The following is an 18,598-nucleotide window of genomic DNA, read 5'->3' on the forward strand; positions in this document are numbered from 1 at the left end:
AATTCTGAGATGAGAAAAGATAAAGATTAGATTAATTTTAGTTGCAATGGGTGATGGCTTTCCAGTAAACTGGTTTTGAAACATTTATAAATTTCAAAGCAAACAGTTCATAGTGTGTGTTTCTCAAACTCTTCCCTAAACAAATAAATACATGAATACATAAATACACAAAGAAAGAAAGAAAGAAAGAAAGAAAGAAAGAAAGAGAGAAAGAAAGAAAGAACAGAAGTAGAAGCGTTAGAGATGCATGTGCTAAATACACTGCACATGCGAAAAACCACATAGAATTCTTTTGTTTTTCTCTGTCAGTCATTCTTGGTCTTCTTAAGCAATAACAGTTACAATCTACTTGTTAGAATTTTGCTTTGTTCGTCTTGATTAAGTTATGAAGGCAAAAGGAAATCGCCTCTATTTTAAGTAAAACACCGTGAAATAACTGTTCCTTAAAATCGGCCCACTTCAATGCAAATCTGGACTCTCGCCTCTTAACATTTGCATTTTATCGACGTATTTACTTGACAGACGCTCTTATCGACAGCTACAACTAACTACTTTGCTCTTACAGATAGTTCTACACGAAGCTGGTGTGTCTTACACCACTGATAAACACCTACCTGTCTCTTGGCCTTAGATTTGCAGGTTGTTAATTCATCCAACGCATCTTCGTTTACATCGTTCTCCCACACATTTTTCTCTCTCTCATCCGAGATCATACAGCTTGTAACTGTTTTCTGCCGCTTCGGCGGTCTTGCCAAATTCATATCTGAGTGCTCGTTAGAGAGACATCGCTTGAAACGAAGAAAATTCTTCAGAACATCCTGTGAACTGAAACTGTTCATCTACCGAAAAACACTGCAGCCGACATAAAGAAAGGCCAGGCCACCCCACCCCTCTACCCCCCCTCCCTACCACTCTCTCATTTCACAATTCTTAGGCCACATTTCCTCTTGAAGCGCAAGGCAAAATTTGTGGAGTGCTCACCGGTGGCGTTGCTTATGTACCTAAGTCACAGACAAATTAAAGCACCGCTCAGGCACGTAGAGTTATCAGACTGGTGCATATTTGGGAACGAAGTACGTAGGTATTTCACAACCGCGCGCGCACGCCTGTGCACTCAGAATGCATGCTCATCAGTGGAATATTACTGATTAAGTGGATCAGATGCGCTCTCTCTCTCTCTCTCTCTCTGTATATGATTAAATGAGAATAGTAAAACAGCCCTTCTTTTCTTCCTCCTGTCGAAAAGTAAACAAGGAGAGAATAATACTAATAGTATCATTACAGCCAAACGGATTCAACATTACAGAGGAAATGAGAAGTTCCCGTCTTTGAAAGTGTATGAATTTTGCATCAGCGCCTCAGTTCCTCATCTGCGGTCAGCTGGCGAGCTCGTGAGTCTCTCTCTCTCTCTCTCTCTCTCTCTCTCTCTCTCTCTCTCTCTCTCTCTGTGCGTTTGGGCGTGCGGGCGTGCGTGCGTGCGTGCGTGTGTGTGAGAGAGAGAGACAGAGAGAGAGAGAGAGAGAGAGAGGACTGGATATTGTGCTTAATTTGTATGTAAACTTCATGTAGGCACACTAAAATATTCTCGGCTGCTCAAAGTGTTGCAGAAAAAAACCCAAATGGTCTGTGGTTATTCAGACGCATCACGACAAGTAATATGTAATAGTTATTGGCCCGTAATCTCCTAAGTACCCAAACAATACACAACCTATACCTTTTACATGTTAAAATGTTCGAGGACAAATAGTAATAAAAACTACAAATCTGTATTGTCGCTTGATGATGACGACATATACAGTTTACACCTGAAGAGTGTCCACCGGTCTGCATTGAGTTGAATTTACACGTCCAAAACAGTTTCTCCGTGCTTAAAAGATCGCGAAGTAATACATTAACGGGTACTTATCAGTATAGGACCGTGATTGACTTTGTCTGCAGTCTTATAATAACCGTCACACTTTAAAGCACAAAATAGGAAGACATTTTTTCGATAATGACGGCAGTGACACGAGAGGAGTTCGGTACTGCTCCTGGTCTTGGTAACGTGTTGAAGTGGACGCTACAGTCACAGGACGTAACTGTAGTTATAATCTCTTCTGGCTGTGCCATAACCTCTATCACAGTGCCAGACCGAGAGGGGAACATCGCAGATATAGCGTTGGGCTTCGACGACTTAGAAAGTAAGTACCGTCCACACTGCGTACGCGAGTCATTTGTGTTTTAGCGCTTGAAATAAAAAGACAAGTCACAGGAATCTGAAAATGACCGTATTCAGGTGTGATATATAGAAACGTGGACCTCACAACCTTTGACACAGCCATATTTCCGTGTGCGTAGTGTCAAAGTTTAACCTGTGACAACACTCCGGAACATTCACCCCCCCAATCTCAAAACCAAAAGGTCGAAGTGACGACCAGAGACCACAAACTTTAAAGTGCATACTGCACGCTTACACTGATTATTTAAAGGTGATTAGACTTTATAAATCCAAGGTCCTTTGAGGATGGTTAATGAAGTGGTCGGTCACCGTCTCTGCCAACCTAAATTTATGGGTGTTGATTTGAAATAAATAGTCCAGAAAACACACCTTGAGCTGCTCACCAACTTGACCACTGTAAGCTGTGACACCCGTATGCGCGAGGAGAGGTCTGACTCAGTATGGCTGCAGAACTGTGTGTAAGGAGATTGTGGGTGTTTGCTTGTTTGCATGTGCGTATTTGAATGTGTTTGTATAGAAGGCCATTTCTGTTTTTATCACAGGTTATCTGACTAATCCACCCCATTTTGGAGCTGTGGTGGGTCGTGTTGCTAACCGTATCGCCAAGGGCCGGTTTGTGGTGGACGGACGAGAATATAAGCTGGCCATTAATAATGGGCCCAACTCTCTGCATGGGGGCCTGAAAGGATTTGACCGAGTAAAGCTTCTGACACACATTCATGGAGTTTGAATCAGTGTTTCTTAGTCATAATCACCAGCGGTCACAACATGATCTGGTGACGTGCTTGATTTTGGTTCTCCGTCTCTGATTTTATTATATATTATTTGAGTGTATTACTGTATGTATGTGTCTTTAGGTATTATGGGACAGTGAGCCAGTGGACAGTGGAGTGAAACTGAGCTACTGTAGTTCAGATGGAGAAGAGGGTTTTCCTGGAAACCTGAAGGTGTCGGTTACTTACAGACTGGAGAAAAACACACTGATTATGGAGTGCAGTGCCCAGACTGATCAAACCACACCAATCAACTTGGCGAACCATTCATACTTTAATCTGGCTGGACATGTGAGAACATACACCCACCCACACACACACACACACACACACAACCTAGCCAGCTAGTTTTCCAGACTCGTTGAACAGGAAAACACAAAACTCGTAAACAAACAACTTCCAGAAAGTCTTTGGAACCTGGTTGGACAGGTGTGACAGCACAAACATGTAAACACGTCCAGAAACACACATCTGTCATCAGCCAGTAGGTCCAGTTTTGGTCTATACCATTGCAGGGCACACCAGACATTTACGACCACGAGGTGACCATCTCGGCTGAATCCTACCTTCCTGTGGATGGTACCATGATTCCTACAGGTACCAAAGTCATAACCGAAGTCTCAAACTTACATTACACTCTTAGCCAACAAGCCACTGAACCTTGATCTTCAGGAAATGTCTGATACGGGCAGTTATTCATCAAAACAGGATTTCTAAGTCAGCCAGATAACTTGTGTCAGAGAGCCCGACGAAGAAGAATATGCCAGTTGAGCAGTCTTGATTTTTGGCACAGGTTTTCTGATTAAATGACAAATCTTGCTTTGTCGAACACTGTTGAGGTCTGGTCTTTAGTGTATATATCTGTGTGTGTGTGTGTGTGTGTGTGTGTGTTCTGTTACTACAGAGATTAGCCTATATAGTCTATCAGTGTGGCTTTCAGTAATATGACAAAGCTGTGATGTTCTTTTGAAATATCAGTAGCCGCAATAAGGAGCATTTACCATCGCTCATTTTTTTTACACTTAATAATTACAGATTGTTACACTAAGAAATTTCAGCATTACTGAAGTTGCACTTTTCAAGAATGCGTGTGAACTGTCTTTAATCAGGAGAAATCAAATCCGTCGAGAACTCTCCCTTTGACCTCCGAACACCCGTTCTGACTGGACCACGGCTGAAGGAGCTCCCTGGCCCTGGTTTTGACCACAACTTCTGCCTTTGCTCTCCTGGGGAGCCGAACGTGGAGCGCAAGTGTGCAAGGTCAATCAAGAAGACCGACGCCCGTCCATGGATTACCATGGTTACCTCTTGGTCATCACTACAACTCTCAGTTCTTTTCCTTTGAATCACTTTATGTCTCTCTCTCTCTCTCTCTCTCTCTCTCTCTCTCTCTTACATAGAGTGGTCCATCCAGGGACTGGCCGTGTTTTGGAGGTGAGTACTACCCAACCGGGTCTGCAGTTTTACACTTCCAACTTCTTGGATGGGACCTTGCGAGGGAAAGGCGGGGCTTCGTATCCCAAGCACAGTGCGTTCTGTCTGGAGACTCAGAACTGGCCAGACGCTGTCAACCAGGTAACCGGGCTAAACCACTCTAATGACACCACCTCTCACGAGATGTTAATCTCAATGATTTATCTGTGTTATCACATTTCGCGCGCCAAAGACAGAACAAACTGATATGTAAGTGAGCTAAGATCTTGTTTTACGGTTACTTGCACTCCACTTCTCGTATCTCTGACATCGCATTGTTGTGGTGGATCAGCGAGAAACTGAAAGATAAACACAAAACACTTGATGAAAAGTTTGATTAATGGAATTTCCTTGATGTGATGTGTCTCTTTGCAGCCTGGGTTTCCTGAAGCCTTGCTGAGACCTGGAGAAGAATACAAACACACTACACGCTTCACTTTCACAGTTGTCTAAAAACACACACACACACACACACACACACATACACAGACAACCTTAAATACTTGACTCTCTTGTCTATGTTGAGCCTACAAATGTACAAATCAGTCTGTCATAATTCTCAAATGGTATGTAGACAAATGTCATAATTTTTCAAAGATTCCAGTATTCTTGCAGTATTGCAAGATGTGCAAAAGAAATGGACCAATGTGACCAAGCCGTTGTTTGTATCTCCCGATAAGTATGGGGATAACAGGAGAGGCAGGACAAAACGCAAATAAAGCCAGACACAAGTCTCGTTTTTCATGTTAAGTATTTCATGTCTGCATTGCATTCCATGCCTGCATGCTGGAAGAACCAGACAACACAGTATAAAGTACTAACAGTCTTTACTGCATAATTACACTCTTATGAACATGAACTTGTGCAGTGGTATTTTTCCACCAGGAAATAATGGCAAAACCTCTCGTTTTTCACCTTTTTTTTGGAAATCCCCAACCCCCAGTGATGTTGCTTAGCGCCAGATGACGTTTTGCTTGACTGGCTGGAATTCACCAAGATACACTGGGTAGTTCTCTGTTGGGCTTCAGCCTGGCGAGCCTATGATCCTTGCAACGTTTTGTTTCGAACGAATACTTAGCAAACGGTCGCTTAAATATGTGGAGTCTCCAGATGAACCGAACAAAAGGCATTTGTTAAGGCATAACCCGGGTCCACCAGACGGACAGCCTACTCCTGCATGTGCCTCCTCTCCGTGGTGCCTTTTATTACCGACCCATGCTGGTAGAGGTTTATGGGCTCGAGAGCCATGAGATGCGTGTCAGACTTCTCAAACGATGGTGATTCTTTTAATAACACTGTGGTTTCATGTATAAGAAACTGAACTGAGCGTATCTCTTTTCTAATCTCAAGATAACAACAGAACGAACGTAACCACTTTGTTTTGTTTAATCAAGATGTACTTATTTGGATGAGGCACGTAAAGGGTTTCTTTTTGAAATAGAGCAGAGGCATTCTAGATGTGCTGAGGGTAAAGGACTGAAATACGCTATTTATACATTCAGTCAATGTAAACGTGCTTTATGAGGTTGCCTTTTTTTGCTTAGACTGTGAGAAAATTTAACACACACACACGCACGCACAAAACCACACACCGGGGGGGCTCATGCAAATGCTTGTCCTGAGAGTCAGACGTTATTTTAATTATGCATTCAAGTTTCATATCTGCTTCACACACATCCAATATGGACTCAAATGTTTCGTATATATATTTGTGCGCAGTATACGGCACAGTTTGCAAATCCAGATTTCAGTGTCTTCCTCCTCTGGTAAACATGAACAGGGCTTAAGGGCCGATCCAGACGAATCTGCTCTTTGGCAACAAATGAATGAAGTAGATCCATTCAAACAGGCGCTACTTTTTCAGCAGAATTCAAGTAAGGACAAATGTCAATCAGTTATGGAGTGCACGTGATTATACACACCTGTAATGTCACTGTGTGTATTAAGTGAAGTACTTTTGTGCATAGATATGAGAAAAACTGTTAACTGTGTGTGTGTGTGTGTGTGTGTGTGTGTGTGTGTGTGTGATAAAATGAGTTATTGTGTTGAGATCAGTGACACTATAGTGTGTATAATCCGGGAGCCGCGGGGGCAGCTAATAAGGTCCATGCTGGGATTTTTGATCTTCTCCTCCAGGAGCTGATCCAACTCCCAACGCAGCTCCTTTACCAACTCTGCCACCTACACACACACACACACACACACACACACACACACAAATATGAATTCTCTCTGTAAGTACGTCAGCTTCATTTTTTAGTGCATGAAACTGTAATGTCAAGTCCTGATTTCACGCTTCAACTTTATATGACAGAAAATTCAAGACAAAATATTTAAGTATATACAAAGCGCTAAGGTTTTAATAAGGGATGATGAGTCAAATAAGCTGTTCCGTGCCACGTATTTTAATCTTTACATTTCATTTTCTACTGAGACATATTCCCTAAGAAACAAGAAGAGATAAGAGTTGGGACTCATTCCTAGACAATTTCACTAAGACACAGAAATGGACAGGAGTCAAGAGTTCAGAGTCAGTGCTGAGACATTTTGACTTAGACACAGAAAGAGGTGGAGTCAGCTGACCTGGTGTGAGGAGGCGGCGAATCGGATCCAGCCATCATCCAGAGAAATGATGAACTCGCCACGATGTAGCTCTACGTTGACCTGCCCCCCACCAAACAGTACCATGGGATACACGCACACCATACTGCAGTCCCGAATGAACACGCGACTGGTCTTCACTTTCTCGTGGTACACCAGGTATGGGCTGTCATAGTGACGGACCTAAAATCCAACCAATCGTGTAGCTCTGTTATAAGCACTCCCTCTAGAGGCAGCCAATCACAATGCTTCAAGATTTTCCCACTGTGACTTTAAAGGCTTATGTGTCAGTGTAGACGCCATACATGTGCATCTCGCTATGAGCTGATATGAGTTTGGTGTTTTTATGTTACCGTGTAGTTGACTGATGAAGGGTGTATGTAGACGGCTCCGTCGTTTTTGGTCAGAAAACGCAGCTCCTCTGCTTTGGGTTGCATCTTTACGGCCCCTTTACTCGTCTGCTTATATTTTCCCTGTGGCGCTCTCACCTTAACACACACACACACACACACACAATGTAAGGTATCAGAACGAAAGAAGCGGTAGACTCTCCATAGCAGGTCAAAGGTCGGTTGACTAACCTGAACGACGTTGGGGTAAAGTGCGGCACACAGCATCGCTGACATCAGTTTGGTGTTGTCAGAGTTCATATTTGCCTTAAAAAGAGAAAAAAAACCCACAAACTGTTTATAAAAAGAAAGAAATCACACATCATTTCTGAAAAAGCAAGGTCATGACTCATGCGTGTTTGTGGGTGTCAATTAACGCTCCACATATAGTTTACCCCTGTCACACATGTTCTTGATTTTAATACAAGACAAAAAAAAATTGTGTGTGCGTGCATGCGTGCATGCGTTTGTTTACACGTTACCTCGTGGCCGGTGGCCTCTAACACACCATCTGTCCCTCTTGAGCTCGCTCTCTCTATGACTCTGGCCTTCAGTCCATCTTTGACAAAGCCGATATCAGACAACAGCTCTGCAAACTGCCTCTTCAGACAGGCTATCTCCTAAAAAGAGAAACACAAGCATCAGCAAATCAGAGAGGCCAACTCTAATGAATCAATCCTCCAATCCAAATTCAGCCCTGGATGTCTATCACTGGAAGGAACATCACTGGAGACACAGTACAAGCGATTTGTCACAGTGTTATTACACCTGTCTTTTAGGTAAATGAGAATCTGCAGTACATGGTTCCTCAGGGACCATGAACTGTATAGCCCTGATCAAATGGACGATGTTTTCTTGGTGCCAATCAGAGATGAACCACACCTGTAAGCCACGGATGGACAGGAAGTTCTCCCTGCAGTATAGATAGCCGGCCTGGGACCCATTCTTGGCTGCAGCACACCAACCCTAAACAACATCCATCGATATAACATCACTACTAGTCTATACAACACAGCGATGGACTGTATAATTAAATGACAACAGTAATGTCACACCACATGACATCAGACACTGATGTATTGACACTGTCATGCTAAGTAACCTGTATGCACAGTTGATGTAGTTGTTATCTCTGGGAAAGGTCTGCTAAATGAATAAACGACTGTCTATACTGAATGACACGGTGTATCGTTCTGAGCATAACAGTCTTCTCAACTTGGACTGACCTTGTAAGCCTGTAGCAGAGCCAGGTGGTCACTGTTAGCTAGGGAAAAACTCAGCTTCCTCTCATTAGCTTCTTCTCTTTTGTCCCATGGTGAAACCTGAGACAGAGAAGGAGAGAGAGAGGGAGAGGGAGAGGGAGAGGGAAAGAGAGAGTGGGTACAAGAGAGAGACCTTTTTGTAATCTAGCAGTACAAACTTAAATCCAGCAAGTTATCTCGTCTGAGAATAATGAAAAAAAAAGGTTTTTTGTATGTAACCTAAAATGAAGCGTGCTGTGCTCAGTGTAATTTTCCGATTGGTGGGGTCGCCCTGTGACTTACGAAGGGGCTTTTAAAAGCAAGACTGGCAGCAATGGTGAGTGCGGGATCCAGGCAGCGGAAAATGGCTCCCAGCAGCATGAGTTTTCCGATCCGGACGTCCACGGGCAGACAGGCCAGATGCCAGCCCAGTGGTGTCAGACATTCGGCCTCGGTCAGGGCTCCCAGAGCACAAAGGCGCTGCTTGGCTGTGTCCAGACCGCCTTCTGACGGGGGCTCGATCAAGCGCGAGAACACAGAGTCCAGAGGACGCTCCGCAAACACGTCCAACACTTTAATCCTGAGAAATGGACAGAGGAGGAGATGAACAGTGAATAGAAAGAAAGACTGTCTATCCTCACTCAGTAAGAGAATAAAGAGTAACGCTAGTCAGCGATTGGTTGAAAATGAATGTCTTGGAACAGAATACTGATTGGAACTAGCTACTTGTTACTTGTTACTAGGATAAATGAAATGTAATTGGAACGTGCATTGCTCTTGTTGCTAGGGTATATTAACTGCACGTCAGGCTTCTTCTGTCGGCTGTCAAGATACCCTAATATTAGTTGTTGATGTGTATATGGATTACTAATTGGCTGTTAAGGTAAATGTGTGGCAGTGATTGGCTACTGGTTGTAATGTATGGCACTTATTGGTTGTTGTTTGTGATGTGTGTCACTGATTGGTTGGTGACTGTAATGAGGAGATCTGATTCTGTACTGTGACCGTGACTGGTCTTTCGGGGAGAAAACCATGGTTACCTGAGGCAGAGTTGTTCCAGAGGGACTCTCTGGATTTCTGGGAGCTGTTGTTGGCTGAGATGATGTGAGAACCGATGACTTGTGAACAGATGGAAGCAAACGCCAGATGCAACGCGACCAGCACGACCTCGTCTCTGGAGAGCATTGGCGCGAGAAACCCACGCGTCGTCCAGACTCTCCATGCTGCGACTAGCATCATACCTGTCACACACACACACACACACACACACACACACACACGATATGCCAGTTACCTAACTACACACACAAAAATGGTACACAACATACCTACAAACAACAGGCAACAAAGTCTCTATACCTCTTCTCTTTCATTCGGCCTGAGTCAATGACGTAGACCACGTCGTCAATGGTTACAGACGTCTCGGCGATATTGGTGGAAATGATGATTTTAGTCACGCCCTCTGGAGGGCGGGTAAACACAGCCTGCTGCTCCTCGTTGGTCAGAGAGGAATGGAGCGGATACACGACGCACCTACGGCATTAACAGCACGTAAAACGTATCACACAAAACATTCTTTCGCTCACGTAACAGTTAGCAACCTCACGCGCGTATGGCGTGTTAGTACCTCTTAGCCGTCCTGTTGTTGAACATCCTGTTGGACTGAAGCTGCTCATACAGTTGTTTAATCTCAGCTAATCCTGGCAGGAAGACCAGAACAGCACCTGTGCAGACGCAGAGTCACAGGGAAACATACCTCTGAAAAACTAGTTCTGGGACATACTATACTATACTATTTGTATGGTCTTGTTAAGATTTTACAGTCAAAGAAGCTTCATTATGAGGAAGCAATGCATCTGTATAGACTTTAAAGAGCTTCCTGGAACCTTTTAACAAGAGTAGCTAGCCAGTGGTGTTGCTGACAACAAAGCTATTGCATACCTGGGGTATAAGATAAGGTTTACTGGGAGGTAATGAAGTTTTATTGAGATAGATGAGGTTGGTTTACCTGGGGGGTAGTTGTGATCTCCATCTACAATCCACTCAAGTACACTCTCCAACAAATCCATATTGATTTTATCCAGATCCATGGCTGCTAGTGTTTTCAGCACTGATTTTGAACAGTCTAGTAAAAAAAAAAAAAGAAATAGAAACCCACAAAAGACCAGGGTGAAAACGATTCACTGAAGAAAAAAAACCCCAAAACAGTCTGAACGTATGAAAAACATTTACAGTATTCATGCGCTGCAATGCGGCTGACGCATGAGAAATAAAAATCATGTAGTAGAATGCGCATTCTGAAATAAAATTCAAATCCAATCAGATCCATTTGGTATGATTCGTTGTTTGATCATCAACACTTCCTTACTGCTAACGTTAGTTTACACATCGCCAAATCTTTAATATGAAATCAGAGAGGCAGAAAATTCAATTTATCTGCAAACCGCCGCGATACAATACCATAAAAACAGCAGGAAACGACACGCTCTCCTTACCTGAATATCGGATGCTGAGCTCCTGCAGACTAAGCTGTTGATCAGGGATGTTGTCTTTGACCGCTTCTTTTTTCATGAATGACCCGAACGACCAGTTGCCGTCATCCGTATAATCCACCGGTTCCTGTCCCCTTCCCGCCCTGGCCCCTTGTCCGGGCGGGCCGCCCTGTTTCCCCTGAGCGACGGTAGGGACTGCCATCTTCAATCACATACCTGAGCAAACATACATATCACATATTTATTACGTATGACACAAAGTAACAAAAAAAACCCCCAAAAAACATATGCAACAGGTATGTGGTGAGACAACAGCCAAAGGTCGAGAGGGAGTGATCTTAACCTTGTCTTTGCAATGGCATCCTCAAGGAAAAACTGTTCCACGGGAAAAGTGCGGCCTAAAGGGGAAGAATTTTTATGAATTAAAAAAACCCCAAAAAACGTTAACGTCGAGCTTATAGTAAAATGAGTATCAGGCAGACACCATATGGAATACACAAACAACATACGGGACATAAGAACGTGAATCTGGCAATATTTGTATTACATATGGATTACATCCATACGGATCTCTATTCCATATGGATTAGATGCTCTGTACTGTGAGCGGAACACGCTGCGAGTGGTGAGGGAGGTGTACCTGGTATGTGGATGACAGGACTGTGGTGGAAGTACTGAGAGAAGAGGTCGGCATTGAGTGTAGCGCTCATCAAAATAACCTTCAGATCTGATCTGTTCACCATAAGGTCCTTGAGTACCAGCAAGAGGAAGTCACTAGAGTACAGAACAGGAAGCGGTTTGTTAAAACTGTAGCAGCGAGATAATACCATGTCTGTGATGGACCCATGAGAGTTCGCAATCTGTGATGTTGTGATATTACAGCATAACAACGAGGTGCCATAGTAAAAGAGACTGCAAAAATCACTCCGATAAACATGTGATGTCACACAAAGAGTGTCAACGCTGCAGGACACGAGTGTGACATCGACATGAAACAGGACATGAGGTCACCATCAAACAGGCTAGAGGAAGGACAGTGTTCTCCCACTGAAAGAGAACTAAGTCTGAATCTCTTAACACGTAAACTGTGGATTTCCTGGCTTGGTTCTGGTAGTTCACCAGAAACAGTCTACTGCAAACATCAGTTCTCCACACAATCGAGTTAGTTTTAGTTAGTCAAAAAAAAAAAAAAGATCACATCTCTGATGTGTTCATCACTTTTATAAAGAGAGGCTTTTCTTTACAGGCAAAATGGTATCTCTATGCTAAGAAACTGTCCTATAAACTTTCTTTAAGACATAGACAAAATTACTTAAGAAGAATTTAATCAAGGTTATTTTTTAAAATTTAAAAAGCTTAAAAAAAAAAAAAAAATTAAGAATGAAACCTCAATCGTGATTCATTTTACTTCACTCCAAAATGTTTGTAAACTTGGTTAGTGACACCTTGTGTTTAATAGCTGAATTACAGGTTATCTGCGGTTGCATGTTATCGGGGGGAGGGAGGGGGTGATAATTCTCGTGCTGTTATGGGTTTGTGATTTAACAGTAAGAGGGACCGTCAGTGAAACATGGTTAAACACACACACATTCCCCAGTGATGTGTGTGATAGATGTTCACGTCTGAGGTCACACAGATATTACTGAAATTATGTAAATGAAATTACACCTGTGACATCACAGCCGCAGAGGTCAAATCAGTGATGTATATTTATCTATGTTTACCAGTGTTGCTTAATTTTTTTGTTACTGTGTTTCTAGGCAGTGTTTCTATTAAAGAACAGTTTAATGAATGCAATATTTCTATTACAGAACAGTTTAACGAGTGCAGTGTTTCTGTTACAGGACAGTTTAACAAGTTCAGCGTTTCTGTCACAGGAGAGTTTAACGCATGCAGCGCTTCTGTTAAAGAATAGTTTAACGAGTGCAGAGTTTCTATTAAAGAACAGTTTAACAAATGCAGTGTTTCTGTTACAGAACAGTTCAACGAGTGCAGAGTTTCTATTATAGAACAGTTCAATAAGTGCAGTGTTTCTATTGATGAACAGTTTAACGAGTGCAGTGCTTCCATTACAGAACAGTTTAACAAGTGCAGTGCTTCCATTACAGAACAGTTTAACGAGTACAGCGTTTCTATTACAGAACAGTTCAACAAGTGCAGAGTTTGTATTACAGAACAGTTCAACAAGTGCAGAGTTTGTATTACAGATCAGTTCGATAAGTGCAGTGTTTCTATTAAGGAGCAGTTTGATGAGTGTTTCTATTAAGCGTTGCAGTATCACCAAGGGACAGATGATTTCATCACTTGTAAAAAAATGTAATCCGCGTTCGCTCATAAAATAAACAGTATTTGGTTGACTTGTTTTGACTGAAAGGGAACTTGCGGAACCATAAACGATTGTTACTAACCCTGAGGACATTACCCAGTGTAGATCTGAGACAAGGAGAAAAAAACAGTGCGAGTGAAGCCTGTGTGTAAGTTTGTGCTGACTCACCTCTCCTCTGTCCGCTCATGCACCTCATCCACTATGACGTGTGTGACTCCTCTGAGCTCCGCGTCTCCTTCCAGCCTTCGCAACAGAACCCCGGTGGTACAGAACAACAGTCTGGTGCTGGAAGACTACACACATACACACACACACACACACACACACACACACACACACATACACACACACTCTTATAGCACTGTGATGCCAGTTCTTTCTCAATTAAGTACTCTTTTGGGATCGTATTTCCACATTTTCAAGAGACTCTTCCTGACTGCCATTTAAGCTGACAGGACCCAAACATGTGGTTTGGATGGATTATGGTCTTTAACCGTGATGTTGTGTATGTGCAGCAAGCAGCGTTTACCCTGACTGTCTCCAGACGAATCTGGTAGCCTGTAGAATGACCCAGGGTCTCAGCCCTTTCCTGAGCCACCCTCGTTGCCACGGCAATGGCAGAGATTCGCCGCGGCTGAGTGCAAATGATGTTGGCCACGCCCTCAGTTCGCCCACTTAGGGAATGGTCTAGAATGAACTGAGGAATCTGGGTAGTTTTACCACACCTGGAGTTAAATACACATCCGAAACCATTAGCGAACGTGCACCTTCAGATCATAGATAAGGTCTCTGTGATGTGGTATATGATGGATATATCGCCTCATGTCCAATGGCTGTCAGTCTTACCCAGTCATTCCACTGATCACAAGAACCTGATTTTTTCCCAGACACTCCAGAATCCGCTGCTTCTCCTCCCACACAGGTAACTTCTGCCTCTGCTGCTGCATGGAGAGGTATCGCCTAGACGACTGATCGAGAGATAATATACTTAACACGGAGAGCACAAACACACAAACAAACACACCACGCCATAATCATGTATTCTCGGCCGCAACACAGAGTTAAAAAAAATCTTCTTTCATCTTCAATCTAATTTCATCAAATTCGCCGCACGTCTTCCGTGCTATCTCTCAGCAGCACGCCACTAAATCACGTTTACAGAGACTTCACATTTAGAAAGACATCCCCTGCTGATACCATAAGGAAAAAAAAAAATGCTCTAACCGTTACGGGTCGACTTTACGCGTGCTGTTGTTCATCTGTGTTTATATGGTTCTGCTTTAATCCCTTTTTTTTTATCTTACTAAGTCGGCTGCCTTTGATCATTTGATACTGTTATCACATTTCTTACATGCTCTTAAAGTTATTATTTTCATTCAAAGGGTAGAGCAGATAGAATCCTCAAAGTGCTAGACTCTCTATTCAAATGCAAAGAGCTATTGCTTAGAAAGCCATGTTTAATGCTAATGTGATAATCCTGAGATGCATCCGGATATGCACATACATAAATACATAAATATATACTCTTCTCAGCATATATTTTTACGGGTATAAAATCCGACTTTATTTTGGTATGTCTAATGAGATTAAAGACATTAATAGTTGTGTGTAAACAAATCCAGATCCATTGAGGTTCATGCAGTGAGGTATCAGGTTCCCCTTACTGAGTGATTATTAATGGGATGTGTGTTTGGTTTGATGTGTTATGTGAGTGGCTTCTTCGACCGAGTGTGCGATTTTGAGTAATCATTACCTGTTTTCTCTTAAACTCCTTACAGAGTTTCTTATTCTCCTGTTGGACTTCTTCAATCTTAATTTCAGTCTTTACCATCTTCTTTCTAAGGTTCACATAGCTCTCGCTCTCCACTGGAACGGATTCTTCTTCCATGTCTTCTTCATCATCCTCCTCTTCGTCATTGGTGTTCACAGACTCCACTACAAAAAAAAAAAGACATGCATACACACAATCACAAATATTCTCAACATTTGACAAGACAGCAATCCACTGAGGTATCATTTATTTATTCATTCATTTTTATAAAGCACCTTCTATACCTTCTATATTTCTGCCTCTGCTGGTGGTGTTATCAGCCTCAGAATTGGTTGCTTGGTTCACAGTAGCTGTGCTGGTCGCCATGGAGCTCTTGTTACTCTTGCTCCTAGTCACAGAGACAGTGGGTGGAGCCAATACAGGAGGCGGGGAGCTGTACTTGTGATGAGCACTGGAAAACAGCTCCTTGACTGGCCCTTCATCCTCTATGCATGAAATGAGGGTGTATACCACAGGCTCACCCTCTTGTGCAGCACTAAGTGATTGGCTGAAGAGGTATTCTGTGACGCTGAGACGTCCTGCCCCGGAAAGCGTTTCGTCGGTTGTACTGAAGGCTACTAGCGGAGGCTGGAAGGGGTACAAGCTGCCCTGTGGAAAACGGACCTCCAGCTGATACACAGAGGGGTCTGCGCTGCTGAACCCAGGCTGGCTTGACCCGCACGAGGCAGTCGGGCCGCTGGACGCAGCCTGTCTTTGGTGCTTGAATTTGCAGCGGTTGCCAAACTTACAACCTGACCCTTTTAAGTAGAATTTGCATATCTGTGTGGATGAACTTGTGTAACGTTTAGCATTCAATGAGTCTGTGTTCTGACTCCGCCTCTCAGTAAGCCAGAGCAGGTCCAGATTGATTATCCATACACGGTCAGCGATTCGCTCACAGAATCGCTCCCCGTAGATGGCGGTCAAAGCCAGGGCTTCCTCTTGGCGCAGGGACACACACTCTTCATGCGAGGGAACACTGGATCCCTGAACGCTGAGGGCATCAGCTCCGAAGCGTTCAGAGAACATCTGAGAGAGCAGGAGCTCTAGAGTAGCTCCCACTTCTCCGTGGCAACGCCCTTCCCTCGAACGACCCTGTCCCGCCTCCAAAGCCCGCCTGCAGCGTTCGCGATCAAAACCATACCTGTAAAACATGCAAACGTTACTACAAGACCTCTTTACCAAACAAATGGCAGTTTTACATCATAAAAGGAATTGGAGATGAAGGCTCTTTTTCATGAGCACTACTATCTCCAAACAGCAAAACAAACAAACAAAAAAAAATCCAGGAACAACAATGGGAACAGAAATAAACATGTTTAAAAACATTTCTTATCTTCATTAGAGCAACACTGTGTACCTGCAAAGTGTACCTAAGGCAAACAAAGAGACCACAGGGTCAGGGGTCGTGCATGTGTCCTCTTCGGCGCTCTCCTCATACCCACAATCCTCTGCACATTCGACTCCGTCATCGTGTGTAGTCCAGAACTGGCCTTCCTCACGGTGGTCCAGTTCATCATACTCTTCCTCCTCCTCTTCCTCCTCTGGCCCATAATCTGAGCCTGACTCACTGTATGGATACATGAATGTCATGTGAATTATGAAATTTCATGCAAAATAAATAAATACACACGCTCTCAGTGTGTTATCCACATTCATACACTAATCAGTAATATTCACTGTTGCCAGCGGTTTTTGACCAATAGCGATGTTTCCAAATTAAAATACAGCATGCAATGCGTGCTTGATTCTGGGGCTTTCATTTTCACCTGGCTTTCAAGACAAAAGCCGCTCTCACACACGACACACGCGCATACACTAACCTGTACGGTGTGTTATATTCTTGGCTTTGGAGTTCTCTCAGTAATTCTTTGACCTGGAGCTGGTTCTCTGACGTCATGTGAATCTTCTGCAAGGGCAAAGGGGTGCGGTCAGCTCGATCTCGTCCTTCCTCTCTCTGTCTGGGGACACGCAGAAGGGATTGGGGCAAGCCTTGACCGTTGCCACGGCTACTACCCCTGCTACTGCTGGTCCGAAAATTGCCCCCTCCAGCCCCTCTACCCCGGCCTCTGGCAGGGGGTGGTTTGCTGGGACGGCTTGGTCCCAGGTTCAGGCAGAAGTCATCATCATCATCCCATGCACTGCCGGTCCCTTTTCTACTTCCTCCACCTCCTCCTCCTCTGGGTTTGTTAAAACGTCCTCCGCCCCTGTTGGGTTTTGCTCTCCTTCTTCCACTCATTCCTGATAAGGTATTTTACTCCCTGCTGATTTATACAAACATTGATTCCTTCACGAGCAGGAGAACTGATCGGACAGAAACAGAGCAAGTCATATTATAGTGGCGATAGGTAACGATTTGAATTACGAATTACGAAACAACTTAAACGTATGTAGTTTTAAATGTATCGTCTTTTTCAGACATTAACTATTTGTCAAAAAAAGTCAATACCCAAACCGAAAAAGTGAACGCAGCCACGTCAACTCTTAAAGTTAATTTCTATCAAAATGTGGTGAGCTCTTCATTAATAAAGTGGGTGTACTACCAATTTACTTCATAGCCCTTGCCTGCATCCCCATAGTGCCGGTTAGTTGCCTGCATCCCCATAGTGGTTAGCATTACATGTAAGTGGCTACATTACCAAACGTAATCTAACCGTGGAAAACGGTACATGAAAGAGTTTCAAAGAGTCTTGTGTAGTAAAATAAAAATGACAATTCATCTAAAGCAAGTCTCTGTGGGCAATGTTTTGCTTACCTTGCGATCTTTCCACGAAAGACTCCCTGCTTCCCCAATATGAACTGAGGGGACAGAATTTCCAGTTACACAAGATTTGGTGTTCATACGTCATTGCCGGTGGTTAACGCTATCAGTTTTTGTGCTAGTCATTTACTTTCTTAAGTTTGGGGTTGTGTACCTTGCGCATCGTTTTGTTTTATAATCGTGCTGTAAGGTAGTACATTTTGATACATTTATAACGTCTTTTTAAGTTGAACTTATATTTAGTCCTGAACTTCAGTTAATTAACGTTTAAACGTTTTACAGAGCACATAAATCATGTTTATATATATATACTGAAAAGTACAATGTTTTACTAGTATTCAGTTTTCAGTATATCTGAACAATGCATCTACAGGATTAAAGATTTTAAATCGTTATGTAGAATGTCTGTTGTATGCGCATATCTGTCGTAGGATTAACTGGCTTGACGACAATTGCCGGCGGAGTCAACCCTGGGTGATCTTCAAAATACACATTGCTCACGATTTATCAAAGT

General features: G+C 43.2%; 3 protein-coding genes across 3 annotated transcripts in view; 1 reads left to right on the top strand and 2 right to left on the bottom strand.

The window, feature by feature from the left end:
* LOC115809715 (heterogeneous nuclear ribonucleoprotein L-like) overlaps positions 1–852 on the bottom strand; it is a 7,910-nt gene extending 7,058 nt beyond the window's left edge. The window contains exon 1 of the mRNA XM_030771485.1: positions 615–852. Within this exon, the coding sequence (XP_030627345.1) occupies positions 615–839 (225 nt within the window). The 5' untranslated portion in view covers positions 840–852. The remainder of the gene's footprint in view (positions 1–614) is intronic.
* Positions 853–1,823: 971 nt separating this feature from the next.
* On the top strand, positions 1,824–5,214 carry galm (galactose mutarotase). Its single transcript, XM_030771589.1, has 7 exons — positions 1,824–2,180; positions 2,761–2,915; positions 3,076–3,282; positions 3,507–3,588; positions 4,101–4,251; positions 4,392–4,566; positions 4,840–5,214. Exons 1-7 carry the CDS (start codon positions 1,994–1,996, stop codon positions 4,915–4,917), a joined length of 1,035 nt encoding a protein of 344 aa, XP_030627449.1. The 5' UTR covers positions 1,824–1,993; the 3' UTR covers positions 4,918–5,214.
* A 1,287-nt stretch (positions 5,215–6,501) lies between these two features.
* dhx57 (DEAH (Asp-Glu-Ala-Asp/His) box polypeptide 57) lies at positions 6,502–17,238 on the bottom strand. Its single transcript, XM_030771497.1, is given in 23 exon segments — positions 6,502–6,645; positions 7,048–7,248; positions 7,419–7,553; positions 7,647–7,721; positions 7,937–8,074; positions 8,337–8,420; positions 8,681–8,776; positions 8,999–9,275; positions 9,736–9,936; positions 10,055–10,228; positions 10,323–10,419; positions 10,704–10,820; positions 11,191–11,365; positions 11,367–11,403; positions 11,531–11,585; positions 11,828–11,961; positions 13,682–13,806; positions 14,043–14,238; positions 14,360–14,481; positions 15,267–15,448; positions 15,569–16,467; positions 16,684–16,893; positions 17,153–17,238. Coding segments are annotated over 23 exon segments (3,945 nt in total). The 5' UTR covers positions 17,224–17,238.
* Positions 17,239–18,598: the final 1,360 nt, after the last annotated feature.

The sequence above is a fragment of the Chanos chanos genome, chromosome 4, assembly GCF_902362185.1.
Source record: "Chanos chanos chromosome 4, fChaCha1.1, whole genome shotgun sequence".
Taxonomy (NCBI): Eukaryota; Metazoa; Chordata; class Actinopteri; order Gonorynchiformes; family Chanidae; genus Chanos; species Chanos chanos.